Here is a 17806-nt window from a genome sequence, read left to right as displayed (position 1 = left end):
TTGCTAACATATGCTCACACATTTGGCTGACTCACTTTCATTCTGACTGAATGGGCAGTTGCTGGGATCACAGAAAAGCACAACTAAATAATCATGTTGACATTCGCAGCAAAAGATGGGGAACCAACAACAAACTGACTTTCCCATCTACCAGAGTAGCTCATGAAGAACTGCGACTTGGTGAAAGAGATTTGCTAGATGAGCTCTCTTCACATGTGGTGATACACCGTATAAATAGGTACATACAGATCCCTCTTTGCAGGAAGAGCCCAATCTTGTTATTAGGGTACTGGCCTGGGATACGAGCAATTTCTTATTTCTTGCTGCACCAGCAACTCTCTGTTGTAGCCTAGGGCATCTTACTCAGAGTCAAATTCTTGGATGTATTTAGGCAGTTTAAATCCACACATTTGTGCAGGGCTTAGGTGCCTACAAAGCTTTAAATATGCTGTCCGTACCTTTCAGTTCCTCATCCATAAAATGTCAATACTTCTCTAACTTCATAGCTTCTATGAAATATTTTTGAGTGACTCAGATATTGTGACAAGTGCAGTAAGAAAGTTAGGCTTTCAAAGAACCTCAACATCCCATAGTCATGCTTTCACCACTACCACCAAGTTACTTCCAAAAGCTGCACCCATTGTGCAGTAACTTTTGTTCAGTTTCTCATTAGAGACATTTAATAGCAGGGGAGTAGATTTTTCTGGTAAGTGGCAGAATTATTAGCATCAGTGGCTATGATACACAGTTAGCTCAGCTGTTTCCACAGTGCACAGATAGCTGCAGTGCAGACAAGCCCCTGCTTAAATACATTAGGTCACTCCCTGACTGAGAATTAGTTGCAAAAGGAGAGAAAGGGGAGATATTATAATTGCAGAGTTTTACCTGCCAAACACCTACCTTTAAGCATCTGCAGCAAGGAAAGAATAAAAATAAACACAGTAGAAAGGTTAGTGTCTGTCTTCACAGAAGTCCTTTCTCTTTTAGGAAATGCCAGCTTTAATAGGATTAGAGGAAAAGGGCAAGCTTTGAGCTTTACCTGCTGCCTTTCAGACAATACAAGGGAAAAATAATTTTATAAGGCTCTGGAAAGCATGTCTTGTGCAGAGAGAGAAAAGTCAAGAGGAGGAGGCTAGCATTTCCATGAACATCAGTCTCCTCATGAGGTATATTTTTCTTTTCCTCTGATGGGAAGAGAAGATCAGAATAGGCTGGGGAGGTAATTAGACTGCTCATATGGAAATTCTGACTAAAACTACATTAAAAAATGATACAGCTCAACATTTCTGATGGGATACTTAGTTTTCAAAATACCCAAGTCTAAAGTTGTTCATTCATCTTCTGCCCATAGATTTACTTGTCCCCTTATTAAAGCTCCAAAAAACCCAACAGAGGATTTTCCAAAGGCACAACTGGGACATAAGTCCTCCAAAAGTAGTTAGGGAGAGTTGAACACATTTGCTCCTGATCTAGTCTTCAGATTTGTCCCTCTGAAGACAAGTTGTCAGTGTTGTCATCTGCACCAACAGAGTCCCAGGTATGTAAAAATGGAAGAACTATAAATACAAACATCCCAGAGCTTCCGTCTACACTCAGTATAGTCCAATAGTTTCAGTGTTCAAGCTTAGCTAAGCACAGACAGAGGGTAGACAAATGGGAATAATTCAGCCCAAAACACTGTGCTTGCCCAGTAGATTTTAGCAGTCCTTCCTACACAGTTAATGCTGACTTGGGCAAACTCCGCTTCCTCCCAGATTTAGTTTAAAGGTTTTGAGATCTGTTTAGCCACTGGCCAAGCAGTACTGCTGGAACAGAAGAGAAGTTTCTGTGTGCAGACATTGCAGTTACATTGCCTCACCTGACTAAGACTGAATAATTAAGATTACCTGGACTGGGTAGAATATTGCCTGGAGTGTAGGAAGAGTCTCTGTAAAATAATGATCCCAGATTTCAGACAGGACATCAATGCGATCCTCACCTATGAAAAGAGAGATTGGGAGCAAGAGCTTTAGCGACACAGACATTAAAATCAAGCTGAATTTTCCCACTACTCTCTAATTCCCCAAATAACAGATACAAACCCACCCTTCAAATTCACAGTTTCTGTCCAAAACAGGACATCACTCAGCTAAGCCTCACCTTCAACAGAGATACAGGTCTGTGACCATAAATTGCTATGTATGTTGATTACTGCAAAGAAGACAGCTCTGTGCAAAACATGAGACCAATTCCAACAAAAGAGCGAAGCCATTCTTCAACCAGAGGCTTTAACTGCACAGCAAAGGATTGTGTAACCTCACAGCTCACAGTCAGCATGGTCAACTAGCATGGGAGCATGACCGCACATTAGCAGCTGAATCTGAAAACCAGCAGCTGCAGCAACTGAGTCAGGGAGACCATTGACAAGAGCTGAGCCTCCTCTGGCATCCCCCCACTCCCAAGCGCAGCCATGGTGCTCCTCTCAAATGTGGCATTTGGGATGGTTCCTGAATTAAATCTACTTGTGACCACCCCTCATGTGACTCCTACTCAAACATCCCCAAATGTACGTGGGTATTTAAAATGAAGGCAGACTAAATTATGCAACTCGTGATTCCCATAACAGGAATACAACTGTGGTCAAAAGCCTATTATTAACAAAAAATGCTTTATTGAACATAATCATTTGAATAGACATTTTAAATTATGCTCATAGGCTCTGTAGAGCTGTGTGTTCCTCAGCATTTGGGCCCAAAGCTTCTAAGTTTTTTAGGAGATTTTTCCCATCCCAAAGGCCAAAGGTTTGCAATTTTTTTTCAAGTTTTAGATACATTCCCCAGATATTTCAGGTGCAAATACAGACCCAGGTTTAATAACACAAGTCTCTGAGAAAAGGATTTTCCAGGATAGCTTCCACGGAGCCTCAGCTGGAGCTCACAAGCAGTCAAGACTCAAGGAGCAGTAATGGAAGACAGCTGCTCAAGACAGCTTTGAAGGCTCAGCCTCAAGGTGACTCAGCCTAAAGGCCCTACATGAGGAACTGGAACACACATAAAATTGCAACTCAAAGGAGCCTTATTACTGTGTACTGAAGTGCTTTCCCCATCTGGAGACTTCCACATGGGCCCTCACTGTGCTTGCCCATGGGTTGTGCTGCTTAGGACACGGCCAGAGAGTGAGCAGGAACAGATCCTGCAGATGTTTCCTTTTGAGCAGAGAGCCCACCGATGACCGCAGGAGGGTTCAGAGGAAGGCTTCACTGTGTTAGGTATGACGCCAGCTTCAAAACTGGAACTGCAGGCAGACGAGCACATACCCAACACCCCCATAACAGCTACCCATTACCAGAAACTGCCAACTGTAAGTGAAAAAGACAACAGGAAACAGACTAATTGAATGTTTAAATTTTTCCTTCCCCTGCCTCCTCCCCAGGACTGCAACGCTTTGGTGTGTGGAGCCAGAATGAAATGCCATAGATCACTTCTCCTTCTGAAGGGGAAGGGGGAATGGTTTGTTTCTTCAAGAAATCATAAATCCTATAGGCATTGAAAGAGATTCTGACAGACTGTATAAGAAAAATCACGTTAAAATAAGAGGCTGTGATTTGAAAAACAGACACAGTAAAACATTGCCATGCCCTGCAGCAGGAACATTATTCCATCTCTGAGTACTGGGACAGTAGAAATTTTCCAGGAAGACAGAGCTAACTGAGAAGCATGTACAAGAAGTTCTTGTTGTTATGACCACAAGACCTGCAACAAGCCTACACATTATGAAAGAAAGGTGCCCGTGAGTCATCTCCTGCAGAGATGCCAGCCTGCACAGGCAAAGTGGCTCCAGTGTTGCTTCAAACTGGAAACAAAAAAATGAGGCATAGGAAGACGGTTTGCTGTCTGCCTGAGAAACTTCATCTTACCCAAACTACTTGAGCAGCTGCAAACTACTCATGGGCAGCTCTCAGTTTATTACAGACTGGAACTCCATAATGATAAAACAGGCATTGGAATAGTTTTATATGAATACAGAAAACAAAACCTATGATAAGCTGCACAACTCTCATTCTGAAGAGCTGGCAGCAGCAGGGCAGGCACCCACATTCGGGAAAATGCATGAGTCTGCCTTTTTTCCTCCCTTACAGGACCAGGGCCGAAGAAGCATGAACCAAGCAGGAGGCTGGCAACTGCACAGCTCCTTCAGGGTATGAGTCCTACAGCCCACTGGCTGGGTGAAGTCACTTGGTGAAGACCAGTGCAGAGGAATCCAGCACCAACAATGATGCAAGATTATAAGTGTCTATTGGCATTTAATGACCCAGATACAGCAGGCTGGTGATTAGCAAGGGATCTTCTCTATAGGCTACAAAACTGGGTCAAATCAAACGGCAGCCTAGTTTTGAATAAGGACGTGCTCTAGACAGCTCACTCTGCTTGAGCAAGCTGTTAATAAAAGTGACTAACTCCCCACACATCCAGCACTGAGTGTTGCTGCACCACACTGGCCTTCATCCACAGGCTCTGTGGTAGCAAGCATGTGTACCCCAGTGGTTTGAACAGAACTTCATGTGTGATCAACTTCTTTCCTGAAGGATTCCATTCCCACCCAAGTGACTGTTTTTTCTTTAAATTTACACAAAGCCTGTTAGTTCAGCTCTCAAATGCATGACACAGTAACCAAAATTGTGCTTACATTGAGCTGCGAATCACATTGAGAAATAAAAGGCACAAGGCAGCTCTCAGCAGTTTTGCAACAGGATCCATGTGCAGCCCAGAACTGCTTTGAGCCCAGGTTCAACTGCCACACAAGACCCACGCTCCTGCTCTCGCAATGAAGATGTGGCTGGTGGGAGTGTTGCAGCTTCGTGGCTATTCAAACAGCCCACCATCCCTTAAGCCTCACAAGGGCTGCAGTGCAACCTGACTCCTGAGAAGTTGTGTGACACCCTACGACAGTACCAGAAAGGGCTGTACGCTTTCCAGACATGCAAATCATCTTGTCTGACCAAACATCAAAGCACAACTCCCTTCCAACATGGGTTTCTTACTATACTTGCCTTCACACAGTTTAACCTTCTCCTCTATAAACAGCAAGCCTTTCACAAGGAGCTGGTTCTGCCAAGAGAGAAGAGAGAGACATGCATTTGTTTCTTCTGAGATTTAAAATAAACATGGAAGAATGATTTTTTTTCAGATGTTGTCCACTTTGCATGCAGTTATCTAAAGATCAGTCATATCATAGTACTTTCTCCCAGCACCGCCACCAGACCTGGTCTCACTATGAGTGCTGTACATTCATTAACCCCCTCTTATTCAGCCAGACATGAGAACACAACAGACAGCAGATTGTTGAAACACTTGCCAGAAGTGGGAAGGAAGGACCTGTCCTGGGTCACAGGCAGGGAGTCAAGAAAATAAAACGGTTCTTAACATGAGTGCAGCCACATAAGCTATACCTCAGCCATATGATGGAGGTGATCAAAGGGCCAGCTGCTACCAAAACGTCCCACTCTCTTCTTCCTTTGCACTAGCTCAGTGCTTGCCTGACTGCACAGTAAGCCAGTTCAGCTCCCTAACCCTTACTTCTCTATTCCTACCTATTCTCTTTCTATGGGGCTATCTTTTTTGCTATATTGAGCAGTTGGATCATCCCAGTATGCAGTCTCAAGCTGCACAAGAAGTGGCAGGAGTTAGTCTTTCTAGATAAACTTAACTATCACGGACCAGACAGATCAAGATATTGATGTGCCTGTTTGCAGTTCAGGACATCTAAATATCTGACAAGCTTTCTGTTCCAATTTCCCCAAACATAAGAATGATGCAAAAACACCACCTACCTTTTTATTCTCCCAACAGCACTAGGAGAATCAGTTATTCTGAAAAGCTTTGAGAATCCCAGAGAAAGGAGCTGCTATCACCACATAACACACTATTACTGCATCCTAAAAAGTTCAGTCCTACCATAGAGATCATATTGACAGAGAACAAAGCCTTCCATCCCTCTGAAAGGATTCAATATCAGAGTAGCACACAATATTCAGAGACCTCAATATCTCTCTCTCCCATGTTCATCCTCCAGCTTTTGTTTTTAATGGGTAACCAGGTCAAAGTTGCACTTTTCAACCTTCCATCAGCTGAGGAGCAAGGCACATCTTTTTTCACTCCCACTGCCATTACACCACTGCCTGGAGACCACCATGGCCTCCTGATGAGCTGCCGTAGTGCACACCTGCCCTTGCACTGTTGTTCTGGATGATAGACCTGCCTCCTGTAACCATATAGCAGGCTGGCTCATTCATGACACACACAAGCAGATAACCATGTAAGCCACCCTAAGCAAAGATAGCAGCACACCTCTGCATCCTCCCTACAACAAGAAGCAGTACTAAACTGGGGTATTGTTGAAGGGAATAAAAAGAATGAAATGTTGCTCTGTGACATTCTCCGCTTGTACTTGTACTTCACTTTCCAGAACAAAAGAAAAACTTGCCACTCGAGAGTCCTACTTGTTAGCATCAGACATCATTGAAATGTGCAGAAAAGAAAGGGCTCTTCCTTAAATAGTATCTAATCAAACAGACTCCAGAAGTCTTTTGCAAGTAGGTTGAGGCTGAGGGATTGAAGAGACCACCATCCATCCCCATCAGTAAGGAAACATCTCTGGATGCATTGTCCTGGTGGAGAATTTATATTCAAAAAGCTGTCAGGTAGGAAAATACTGAAATTAATAAAGTCAGGGGCTGAATTCAAGAAACTTCTTTTGCTTTCAAATCTCACCTCATGCAAGGCAAGCTCTGAGACCCTTTGGGGCTGGGTACCACTGCAATACCAGAGAGAAATTTTTTCATTGGCATCTTTGTCAAGATTTCAGCAAAAAGGGCCTGGAACAAAGAACAAGCCATATAAGCTCACCAGTCGCCTCACACGCTATTGGTAGTAGGGGGAACTTCCATTAAAAGTTTCACCTCAAGACAAGACAAGACTGTATGGACATTGTCTTCTTCATGGTGTGAAAAAAGTGTGATGGTATACAACAGAGAGGAAATGGGTACCTTTCCTTGGCTGTTGTTCCATCTCATGGCTACTTCATCCACATTAAAACATTAACTCATGTTTTGCTACAATGGCTTACTTGTCTTAAATGAGCCAGATGTAAGTACTTTTGAGATACTGCTTTAAAAAAAAAAACCTGCATCCTGTAATGTGTATCCAGAGTTCAGTCATGACATAAGGAGGAATGGCCATCCAATTCACCAGTGGTAAGCTCTGTTAGTAGCAATAATGGTTAAATATTGTATAGTGCATACAAAGGAAAAATAATTAATGGTCATGCTGTAATTAAGGTAATTTGGCCCTGCTAGCAGGTGGCTTTTTTTTCAGAATTCAAACCCAAAAATATTTAGTATGATCTTATTCCCAAAATAATGTAGAATTTAGGTTCGTTTTAACTTAGTTACACAACAAAACCAGAGCATTTTAGGAGCAACGCATGGGATGAAACTGTATGATTTGAACCACCCATCCAAGTCACAAGACTTTGACCTTTACTATCTCTAGCAGAGTGCAAAAACGATCCTATCCATGCAGTACAGTCAAGCTATAAACAAATTTCAATACTCTACTATTAACCAATCCTAGGAATTTCAACACAGGAATCAGAGCTAACTTGAACAGTCCTGTTTGTCACAGGAACATGCTAAAATTGCTATTCTGCACACCGGTGACCATGTGGAGACAGGAACCCAAAGTACTTTTGCATGTGACCTTCTGAACCTGCTCACAAACAGCGTACAAATGACTCTCATTAACTGCAGTTGAAAAGCTGTGAATGCCAACAGGTAAAAAGCAGAGCTCTCTGGCAACACTGCAGACAGCAAAGCAGCTGCTTCTAGGCCTCACGTAGTGCACGGCTGTCAGTTTTGGAGGGTATGCTTTGGTCTTTGCTGACTCCTTCCACAACACTGGTGCCCACCTGGGTTATCAGGAGCGGAGGGACCTCCAGCAGGACATGCACTGCCGAGGGCCTGGCGGCTCACACCACCTCCATGACCTGTGGCATCTCACCCTGATTACAACAGCTTACTCAGTTTTAGCCAAAAAGCCATAAATTTATTCTGAAAAAAAGTTCACTTTCTGCAGTTTTTTGGCCTCTCGAATTCCCCCCAAAAAAACAATTCAATTTTTTTTCCTGCAGAAGCCTATTTTCTGATTTATTCATTACCACCAATGTGACAAAGGGCTGCCAAAGGAAGCTGCAGTGAGCAAAGGGAACTTGTCAGTGAGAAATTTTTAATGGCTGGGAGGCTTTGTCACTCCTCAGTTAGGGTGTCACTCAGTTAGGGTGAGTGTTAGGGTTGAGAGAAAGAGAAAGCCAGAGCTCCCAGCAGAGTGCAGGAGGAACAGGGCTGCCAAAGGATGGATAAGCTGCAAAGAAAACATGCCTGGGAGACACTTTTCACCTGAGCAAAGACAACAGCAATTAGCAAGTTGGATAAATAGGTTCACACACACAAAAAAATTGCAACATTTCCAAACATTGTTATCAACTAGCGGAAGGTGACTATTCTGCAAAGATTCTCTAGCAGAAATATAGGCTTTGGAGGGAAATATTAAGTTCTTGGGATCTCTACTCAAATTTTAGATTTGTTCAGCAGAAATAAATGACTACACATGTCAGGCTCTGGACAACAACAAAAAAAGACTTTCCAGGAAAAAACAATGTGAAAAAGGAGGGAGGAAGAAATCTGGAACGGAAAAAATTATGAGGGGAAAAAGAAGTGAAACCCACTTACACTGTAAGTATTTTTCTGCCTGAACAATAAGACAATGTTTGGAGTGATGCTGCACTTTAATCCTTCCAAATGATTTCAGTTTATTAATCAGGTACTTCAATTCTTTATTTTTCAACCTATAGCTCAAGGTAATTACCTCTCATATATTGCAGGGAAAATTTACAGCTGGTCTTTAATACTCTGTCATTTTAAACTACTATATAATTAAAAAGTACATACATATATATATATATGAGGGTGTCATGCTTATATGCTTGTGTTTCTCTCAAGAAATATGAATTCCAGCTCCATCTGCACTAGAACATCAGGTTTCAATTTACATACGCTTCCTGAGCACTGTTGATACAGTTTTCCAGCTACTTTGCTTATAAGTTAGTAATATTGATGCTTTCTACTTTCAGAGATTTTTTTTTTTTATTTTACAGCTCTGTCAGCAAACAAAATACGCAATTCTACACCTTTATGGGCAGCACAGTTCTATCTATTAAAAATAGATATATTAGCCATTACCCTGTAGTAAAGAATTTATAATGCTTTTATGAATGTATTATCAGTAATACCATGTGCTAAATAGATTACATCATATCATTCTTTAGGTTTCTAAAAAAAAAGCTTAGTTCCATATAGTTACTACAGAAGTTTCAGTTATCCTCTCAAATTTTCCCTTTTCCTGTGGAAGAGAGAGACTTTTCAAAAAAAAAAACAAAAACCAAAACAAACAACCACCACACTTCATTGCCCTTCTCCCCATCTTAAAAATATCCGGAAATTTTACTTATCTGTCTTTTCTGCTAAAGTCACAGGCTTAGAAATGGATTCAACCTGAACATTACCCCCTCAGATCAAGCCACACAGGTAAATTTTCATTAAAAAACCCTACAGGGTTTGCTGACAAATCAATACAATCTAATAAATGCAGGTGCAGCAGAGGTCTGTATCAGACCTTGTCTAGATTACAAGTCTCATTTTACTGCTTTATCCCTGGTTGCCAGAGGCAACACAGAGGCACAGAGCTAAGAGGAAAGATAAAGCTTTTATTTGCAAGCAAGACCAGATAAAGACTCACACCAAGTGAGCTTGAAGGGTGCATTTATTTGAAAAAGTTGGAAATAGAAACAAAGCCCGGAGTTAACCCCCTACATGTATATGCAGTCGAGAAATTTGGAGAGAGATGTTTTGCAGCAGATAGATAGATAGAAGTGAGCTTGTGAAATCTCACAGGTTGAAACCTCCCTACTTTTCTCAGTGCAGAAAACCACAATAGGTGTTTCAGGTATACCACCAAGAAGTGCAGCTAAGAGAAAGCCTTTAAGTAAGTTATCAAAAAATATTACTATTTCCCAATAAGCCACTATCCATGGGGGGTGAAAAAGTTTACATGAACACCCATTTAATTACGGACAAATTTTGTTTTCCTTTCATGTCTCCAAGACGACCATGGCCAGTATGCCTTCAAAAAGCCACATTAAAATTAACAAATTAATACTAGCTCATTAAACAGAAACATAAGCTTGGAACAGGAGTAAACTGACCCAAAGCAAACTTGAAATAATTGACCCCATTTTGCTGGATGAAAGAATCAGTTTTTCTTCTACACATTACAGCATTTCTTAAATGCAGCCCCCTCTTCTAGCCAATGGAGGCTTTGTGTTCTAGTGTTAAACCACACTTTTATAGGCTCTACAAGTGCATAGCCACTGTTTCTTGGATAATCTGATGTTAATTTGAGAAAAAAAAGCATCACCCAAACTTACTTGGCAAGTATTTTCTACAAAGTTATTGCCAGTTGCACAACAGCTACCTACTTCTTGGCGGTGTTTTACAAGATGCAAATCTGTGTGAGCTGCAGCATCTCATACCTGGAGCATCCCCCCTGTCCTTTTTTTTCCTCTACAAAGAGGTGAAATAGTGATAGAAGCAGAGAGATTATTTTGATCCTACATAGAGAACAAATTGCAAGATAAATATGAAATCACATCCTAAAATGACTCTTCTAGAGACAGCTTTGTTCAGAAAAGATTTTTAAAAAGCCCACTTAAAGAGAGAAAGTGAGGCAGGGAGAGTAAGAAGGAGAGCAGACCAGGCAGACCGAGTAGGCTGCACTGCTACGATCTAGACCACAAAGTGCCAGAGAGGCAGCAGGTATGGGAAAATCCCACCGCCAGGCCTCCCAGCTCTGCACTGGCGAGTCACTGCTCCAGGTGGAAACCCTGCTTAGCCAGTGCATAGCATGCCATCCTATGCTACACTTTGAGCGGTAGCAACCAGGCACCATTTCAAGTGAATCACACACATCTATGGAGCTGATGCAGGGCCTGCAAGAAGGTGTCCCTGCTGCTGCTGCACCCAGGACTAGGTCCTCTGCTTGGCTCACAGTAACGGGGCTGAGCTGCCGGGTGACCCCATCTGTGATAACGAAGCTGGGCAGTTGCTATGGAGTCTCTGGAGCTGCTCCATGAAAGCTCAGTCCTAGAAAGTGCCAGTTGAAGCAGAAATAATTAGCAGACCTGCATGAACAGGGATTCCCAGCCAGCAAGGAGAGAAATACAATAATAAAGACCAGCTTGACCTGAAAGAGTATTGCAGACATACAGCTGAGCTCTGCAAATCACACAAGTGTGAATTCTCTCCCCTTGTGCAGTGGCCGAGCTGCTGCAGCCCCTGGCAGCAGGCATGAGACAGCACTTGGCCAGAGAAGAGCTAGCACTGCCTTTATCCAGCAATAACCATCACTCCAATGACCCACACAACTATTTCTTTGCCTTGCTGCGAAACAGGTAAAAGTAGAAACCTGGCACCAAGGAAAGAAATGTCACACACATCAGGTTTTTCAATTTGACTAAGCAGGAGAGAGGGACACATGGCATTTTCAGCTGTTAGCATGACTTTACAAAGCAGCCTTTCAAAGGAGAGCAAGCATCACGAGAGATGCTGGATAGGCTGGTGTCCCAGAAAGACATGCAGCAGGGACTTAAGCAAAAGCTTTATGGTGCTACAGTAGAGGGGGGAATGCATGCTTCCCCCTACCACTGCAGCTGCCTTGCGTAGCCAGATAACCTACAGCGAGAGGGACTCTGACCACAGGAAGGTTCACCAGTCCCAATTTTGACCGCTCTAAAGGGAGAGGACAAAATCAATTTTGGCTTGGATCCAGACTTGCCTCATCGCTGCTGCTGCTTACTTTTGCCGCTATCCATTATCATCTTGCTATTTTTACTTTGCTCGACACCCTAGCAACATGGGTGCTTGCACGTTGCAGTTTCTATGGTTTTGCATACAAATAGAAAGCCAAGCTTAATTCTGAGTCAGGACTTGTCACCTCCCACAGCTCTCCACTGCAGCAGGCTAGAAATTATGTAACAGCTTCGCTTCTGGTTTTAAGACATCAAAGCTCTCATTGGATTAAATGAGGAAATACAGTCTACTTGCCAACCCTCACCTACGAGCTCTGCCAGCGCAGGCAGTGGACATCAGGCTGGAGAGGCATCAACTCCGGGCATCTGACTTTCTGCATTTGCAGCCCGTGGGTGCTGGGAGAGGTTACAGTGCCTGGGAAGGGATCAGGTCTCTGTGTCTCAGGAGGAGACAGTTTGGAGTTACATGCATAAACCGGGCAGTTCTGCTAAAATGGTTAGCTGTGAAAAAGCTAGCATTTCCATTTTCCCCCATGAGTTTCAAGATTAACAAGCCCCCAGAGAGTGAAAAGAAACAGTTCATCATTTCCAAAGGTTTTGTTTCAGGCTGTTTGCAGAATCAGGAAGATAATGCATCAATTTATCAACACTCACTAGTTTTATATTTCAAAAATTTTCTCCATAACCATGAGGGTCAGACAGCATGAAAATGAAGGGAGCTTATCAGAAAAATCTTACAGCTGCCCCAGAGAAGTCCCAATCGCCAATACACCCTGTTTCTCCAAATCCCGGCCTCTTACCTTCCATGGTCATAGGATTCCTCCCTGTTGCGGTTCAGCTGACGACCAGAGAACTGACCCAGCAGTGAGAGCAGATGGTGCCCTGCTGGGTTACTAAGCAGAGGGGTGCATACAAAGTGCCCCTTTTCAGTAGCAGGAAACTATGGGATCAGTTCATGGGCAAAGTTAGTACTGGAAAACCTGGAGCATGAAGCATTGCTTTAAAGCAGATCTGCAGCAAATATTATAAGTCTCAACTAGCTGGCATTTACACTCAGACTCTGATCCAAAAAGATGGCTTGTATACGTAATAGGGTTGCTAAAAGAGCAGATTTATAAACATAAATCTCCCTCAGAATGAAACATCTGAGTTCCCACTGAAACCCTTACAGGAATTACATTTCTCTTTCAAATACAAACCAGACTCAGTAACTCTGGTATGATGACGGTTTGGTAGCAGAGAAAGATTGCCTAAAGCCCATCCATTTCCTAAACATTCCTTTAGCAACTTCAGGAGCTAAAAACTGGTAATTTGCATGAGTGCTGGTGAAAAGGACTTGTGAGTAATCAAGTTGATCACAAAGGTAGATTTGTCTCACTACAAAAGCTCTGCTCCATTTTAGTCTTAAGCATTCACTGGTTAGGAAAAGTGTGTGTGTGTGTGTGTGTGTGTGTGTGTGTGTGTGTGTGTGTGTGTGTATAAAATATACACAATGCAAGAGCCAGAACTCTTAAAACAATGGAAAATGTGATTTTAAAAATTATCTTAATGGCTCCTGTTACAAGTGCTGTGGCATAAGAAATGGAAAACATTTAAGTCAATTTATCACATCTAAATATTACATGATCCAGTTAGTTGCTCTAATTGCTGCTAGGATATTTAAAACTGCCTGGTTACAGAGGAAAGCAGATACTTCAGGGTCCATTTCAGTCTAAGAGAGCAGTAAACTTGGTTCTTGGGACAGCTTTTCAGTGGGCTTTAACAGACAGAGGAGGAAATTGCTGCCAAAAGATGCACTTTCACTCCACTCCCCATCCTGGTGACCCGCTCCCATCACCTCCCCCATGTCACAGATGATGAGCACAACAAGTCAAATGAAGTAGTTGAAAACTTTATTTTTTCTTTCAAGGTTGTTTTTCAACCAAATCAGCAGTTTGATTCAACTCTACTCATCTTGGTGGCAGCAGTATTGCCATAAATCAGCTGGCATCAGCAGTGAAACTGAACCCACAGACAACTGAATAGTCTTTCCCCACTCCACAGCCTGAGGATTTCTGAGTAAGGACATTCAGGAGGGAGTGGTAACTTTTATTATTGCCACGTGCTGTCAGTCTAGAATCAGAAATAAGTCTGCATCTTAGCTCACAGCGGGGAAAAAAGCTTATTTCCTACAATAGCCTTTATCTCACAGTTTGTCTCATGGCTTGCCAGCACCAAGAGTTTTACTTCAGGCTAAGTCTGACGGATGCCAAGTTACTCCTTTTAACATTGAGAAAAAAAAAATCCCAGAAATTAAATTGGAGTCCCAGTGGCTTCAGTGGGAGAACAGCAGCTGCAGGTGAACTATACATATACACTGAGGTATTTACACAAGTGTGAACAGACTGACGGAAAAACAAACTCGAGGTGAGCGCAGCCAAGCCCTTGCACTGCACGCTCTCTGAGGCAAAGGCCTCTCTCTGCACTCTCTCAGCAGCAGTGCAGTGCTGAGTACCTACATTGTGATCATGGCCTGTGGCTGAAGTAGTACAGCCCTGCCATTAAGGTGAAAGAGCAGTTTTTGCTCCTGCTTTTGCAGAAAACAGTGCTGGTGATCAGATCCTTCTCCCAGGACAAGATCAGATGCTCCCTTGCTAAGAGCGATGCAACACAGATATCCAGCCTCCAGCAGCGAGCAGGCTGTAGTCTAAGCAGTCTCTTCAGTTGTCAGCTCTACTACTAAAAGATCTAAGGAGTGTCAGCTAATGCCACTAGCCCTGGCATTACTATGACAGGTTTGAGGTTTACAGTCTGGTGGAAGAGAACAACACATTCAAACCCCAGCGCTGGGAGCCATCCGGTCCCCAGCAGTTGTTTGCTCCTCTTGCGCAGCGACACGATGCAGCTGTGTCCTACTCAGCACTGGAACCCACCCAGGCCTCTTTCAGTACACTATGAATTTTCAAAACCAGATAACAGTCATACGTCAGCACCTCACATCCCTCGGGACCATGCTCATCTCCATGCTCTCTTCAGGCTTACGGGTGCATGAAGTTGCCTCTGGACATTTTCTGCTTATTCCAGCCTTGCACACCATGCCTAACACTGTAGTACCTGGGTACCTGATCAAGACCTTTCAAATTTCAATTCGCCACATATATTTAGTAACAAACTTGCATTTGCCTGTTTTTAAATTAGCAGGAGCAGTAGCAGACTTCCACTTAAACCAGACACTTTGCGCTACAGGCTCACAGCCTTGCCGCCAGGCTGCCACCAGACCCCACTCAAAGTCTAGGAACCGTCCCACCATTCGGCGCCAGCAGCCACCTCTTTCCAGTAAACAGCTTGTGCAGATAGGGTCTAAAGAAGTGAAACATGACTACCCCTGGGGCAGGAGTTTGCTTCTCACTTGATAGCACAGCGTGGGGGATTTTTTTAAGAAGTCATGTAATCTAATACTGATAGGAAACAACACTAGTCTTCTTTTTCCCCTTTCTAAGCTGCTAGCACAGTACGAAGAACCGTCAGCCACTTCAGAAAGTACTGAAATTTTCTCTCCCTCTCTGTCTTACTCAAAGGGAAGAAAATGCTCTTGTTTTCAGCAGCCTCCTCCTTTTTTTTAATCAACACTACACTGAACAACTTACAACACTGAAAGCCATCAGTGCTCTCTCAAAATCATCCAACACACTTTCATGTGGTTACATTTGAACCTCTGTCTATCTGGACAGTATCGGTAAAAGGCAATAACACTTATTCACATTTGTCTTCCCTCATCCTTCATCTTTTGTTTTTTCGCAGGTTGCATTTATATTTGTGGGACTAAAAGGCAAACAGTACCTAGGTTGATTTCCTGCTGATAGAGACTTCCTTCTCTGCCCCCCGCCCCCAAAACAGACAGCCGTTATCTTTTCTCTTCCCCTTTGCTGGCCCCTGTTGCAGAAAACCTACTCCTGAATTCTCTATACTAGAGAAATAGGGTGAAAAAAAATATGAAAAGGTATCCCATCATCTTTAAAAAGTTCAAGTGAACTCCTTCTTGACCTTGGCAGGCTACTAGCAGCCCTTCTTAAGCGCAAAGAAAGATTATCCTTAATTTAGCACATACACCCATAAATATGATTACTCCCAAGGCTATATGGCCCGCATTAAAAAAGTCCAGTACCTCCAACATCTTCTGTAGCAAAACAAAAATGAAACTTGTAAGATATGTGCATGGAAAAAGGGGTCCTAATTTTTTTACAGACTAAAAAGCTGAAGAGAGCAAACCTCAAAAGAAAGCAAGCAAATCATGTAATACCTGAAAGTAATCTGTGATGAAGGATCCAAGTTCACTCTTCAGCAGCCGTCTGTAGACAGAAGGAATGCAGCCATGAAGTAACAGCTATTGCTGGTCATTTCTTACAAGTATATCCACACTTTACTACCAGTCATACCAAAGATACATGAGTATATGTGAATGTGTCATTTTGGCCAGAGTTAGATTTCTTTTACATTTAGGTATCTATTCTATAAATGCCCACAAAGGCTATTCTCAAATTATGAAGGAATGAAACAGTTTCCCTGAAGTCTCCTATTTATAAGCCATACACCTAGAACAAGCAAAAAAAACCCAAAACATTTACCACCCTGAATGCACAGAAAGTTGGGGAGACAATTTGAAGTTATTTAGTTTGAAATGAATCATTTTTTCTGCTTTTTGTTTAAACAAAGACACCTTTCATTTCACTGAAAATAGCATATCTCCCTAATGCTGTACTTCCTTTTCTCTTGGAAGTAGAAGGTGGGAGGATAAGGAGAGGAGCAATGAAGTAAACACACAAGCAGAAGCTGCGGCTTCCCCTTGACTACCACATTTAAAAAAAAAAAAAAAAAAAGGCGGCATATTTTTCAAGAAAGAAATTCTAGAAATTTAACAAGATGCATTTTAAATACATGCAGGCAGAAGCCACTCTAAACAAGTATTTCTGGTAAAATCTGTTGGATTTTAAATCAGGCTGTGATAAAAGTTTTAAATTCTAATACATATTTATATTTCAAAACTTCAATATAAAAATCAGGATTGTTTTACATCAGAAGAAGTATTAAAAAAACACACAAAGTTCAGAGCATTTGCACTTTCAGCTTTCAGTGGCTGTGAGCATAAATTCTGTAGCAGTAAATTCTGCCTAAAATTTAAAAGGCGGCCAACACTTTCCACTGCAGAACATTGCAATTTTTTTTCTGTTTTAAGAGTGTTGCTTTTCAACAATGTGAAGTATAATCAAGAGTGCTCAAATATGGCATTTGAATCAAGGACCATCCACTTCTCAGGCTGGGTTCTTACTAACAAACTACACTACTTTTTCCTAATCTTTGCTGAAAGTCAATTCTGACAGCAACCTTCCTCCCTAACCATTTTGTAACACTTCTACATTTATTCGCATGCCAACATGCCTTTACTCTTTCTCTCTCAGAGCGGTTATATTCACCCCACCCATCTCAAAGCACATTTCTATTTCTGTGAGACTGATAAACCAGGTAAGTCTTTGGGGGCCTGTTCGCCAGAAGCCCTTCCACCGGCTTCAGCAGAATCCAGGGGGCTCTCCACCAGCTGATTGACAAGCCCATGGCAAGACTTCACCTCACACAGGCAGACCAGCAACTGGAGGCTTGCACCCTAGAGACAACCCAAGGGAGGGGTCTCCACCTAATCACGGCCAGGTCACCTCCTGCTTCCTGAAATCCCATCTCCTGATGGCATTTCTTACATTTCCTCTTGCTGTGACAACTGACTTTCAGAGAAGTAAAAAAAAAGTATCCAGTGAGATGATATCAAACCACAGCAAGATAAAAACTTGGTGGCAGCAATCCAGAGCAAAATGTTACCACCTGCTCGTCTTCTGGTCCTGTCATTACTGTCCTACTTTAAAACTCTCCTGCGTTTCCC

The 17806-nt window shown here is 42.5% G+C and overlaps 1 protein-coding gene across 4 annotated transcripts in view; it reads right to left on the bottom strand.

Moving 5' to 3' along the window:
- PRR5L (proline rich 5 like) overlaps positions 1–17806 on the bottom strand; it is a 47235-nt gene that overhangs the window by 12707 nt on the left and 16722 nt on the right. For all 4 annotated transcript variants that reach the window (XM_087745969.1, XM_087745968.1, XM_087745967.1 and 1 more), the window contains exons 4-6: positions 16178–16226; positions 5030–5087; positions 1887–1978 (exon numbers count right to left, since the gene is read on the bottom strand). In XM_087745969.1, the coding sequence (XP_087602095.1) occupies positions 1887–1978; positions 5030–5087; positions 16178–16226 (199 nt within the window). The remainder of the gene's footprint in view (positions 1–1886; positions 1979–5029; positions 5088–16177; positions 16227–17806) is intronic.

Source organism: Nipponia nippon, unplaced genomic scaffold (assembly GCF_047370975.1).
Source record: "Nipponia nippon isolate SJK-2023a ecotype South Korea unplaced genomic scaffold, ASM4737097v1 scaffold_10, whole genome shotgun sequence".
NCBI lineage: Eukaryota > Metazoa > Chordata > Aves > Pelecaniformes > Threskiornithidae > Nipponia > Nipponia nippon.
The sequence above is the reverse complement of the archived record's forward strand: the minus strand, read 5'-3'. Positions and strand labels throughout refer to the sequence as shown.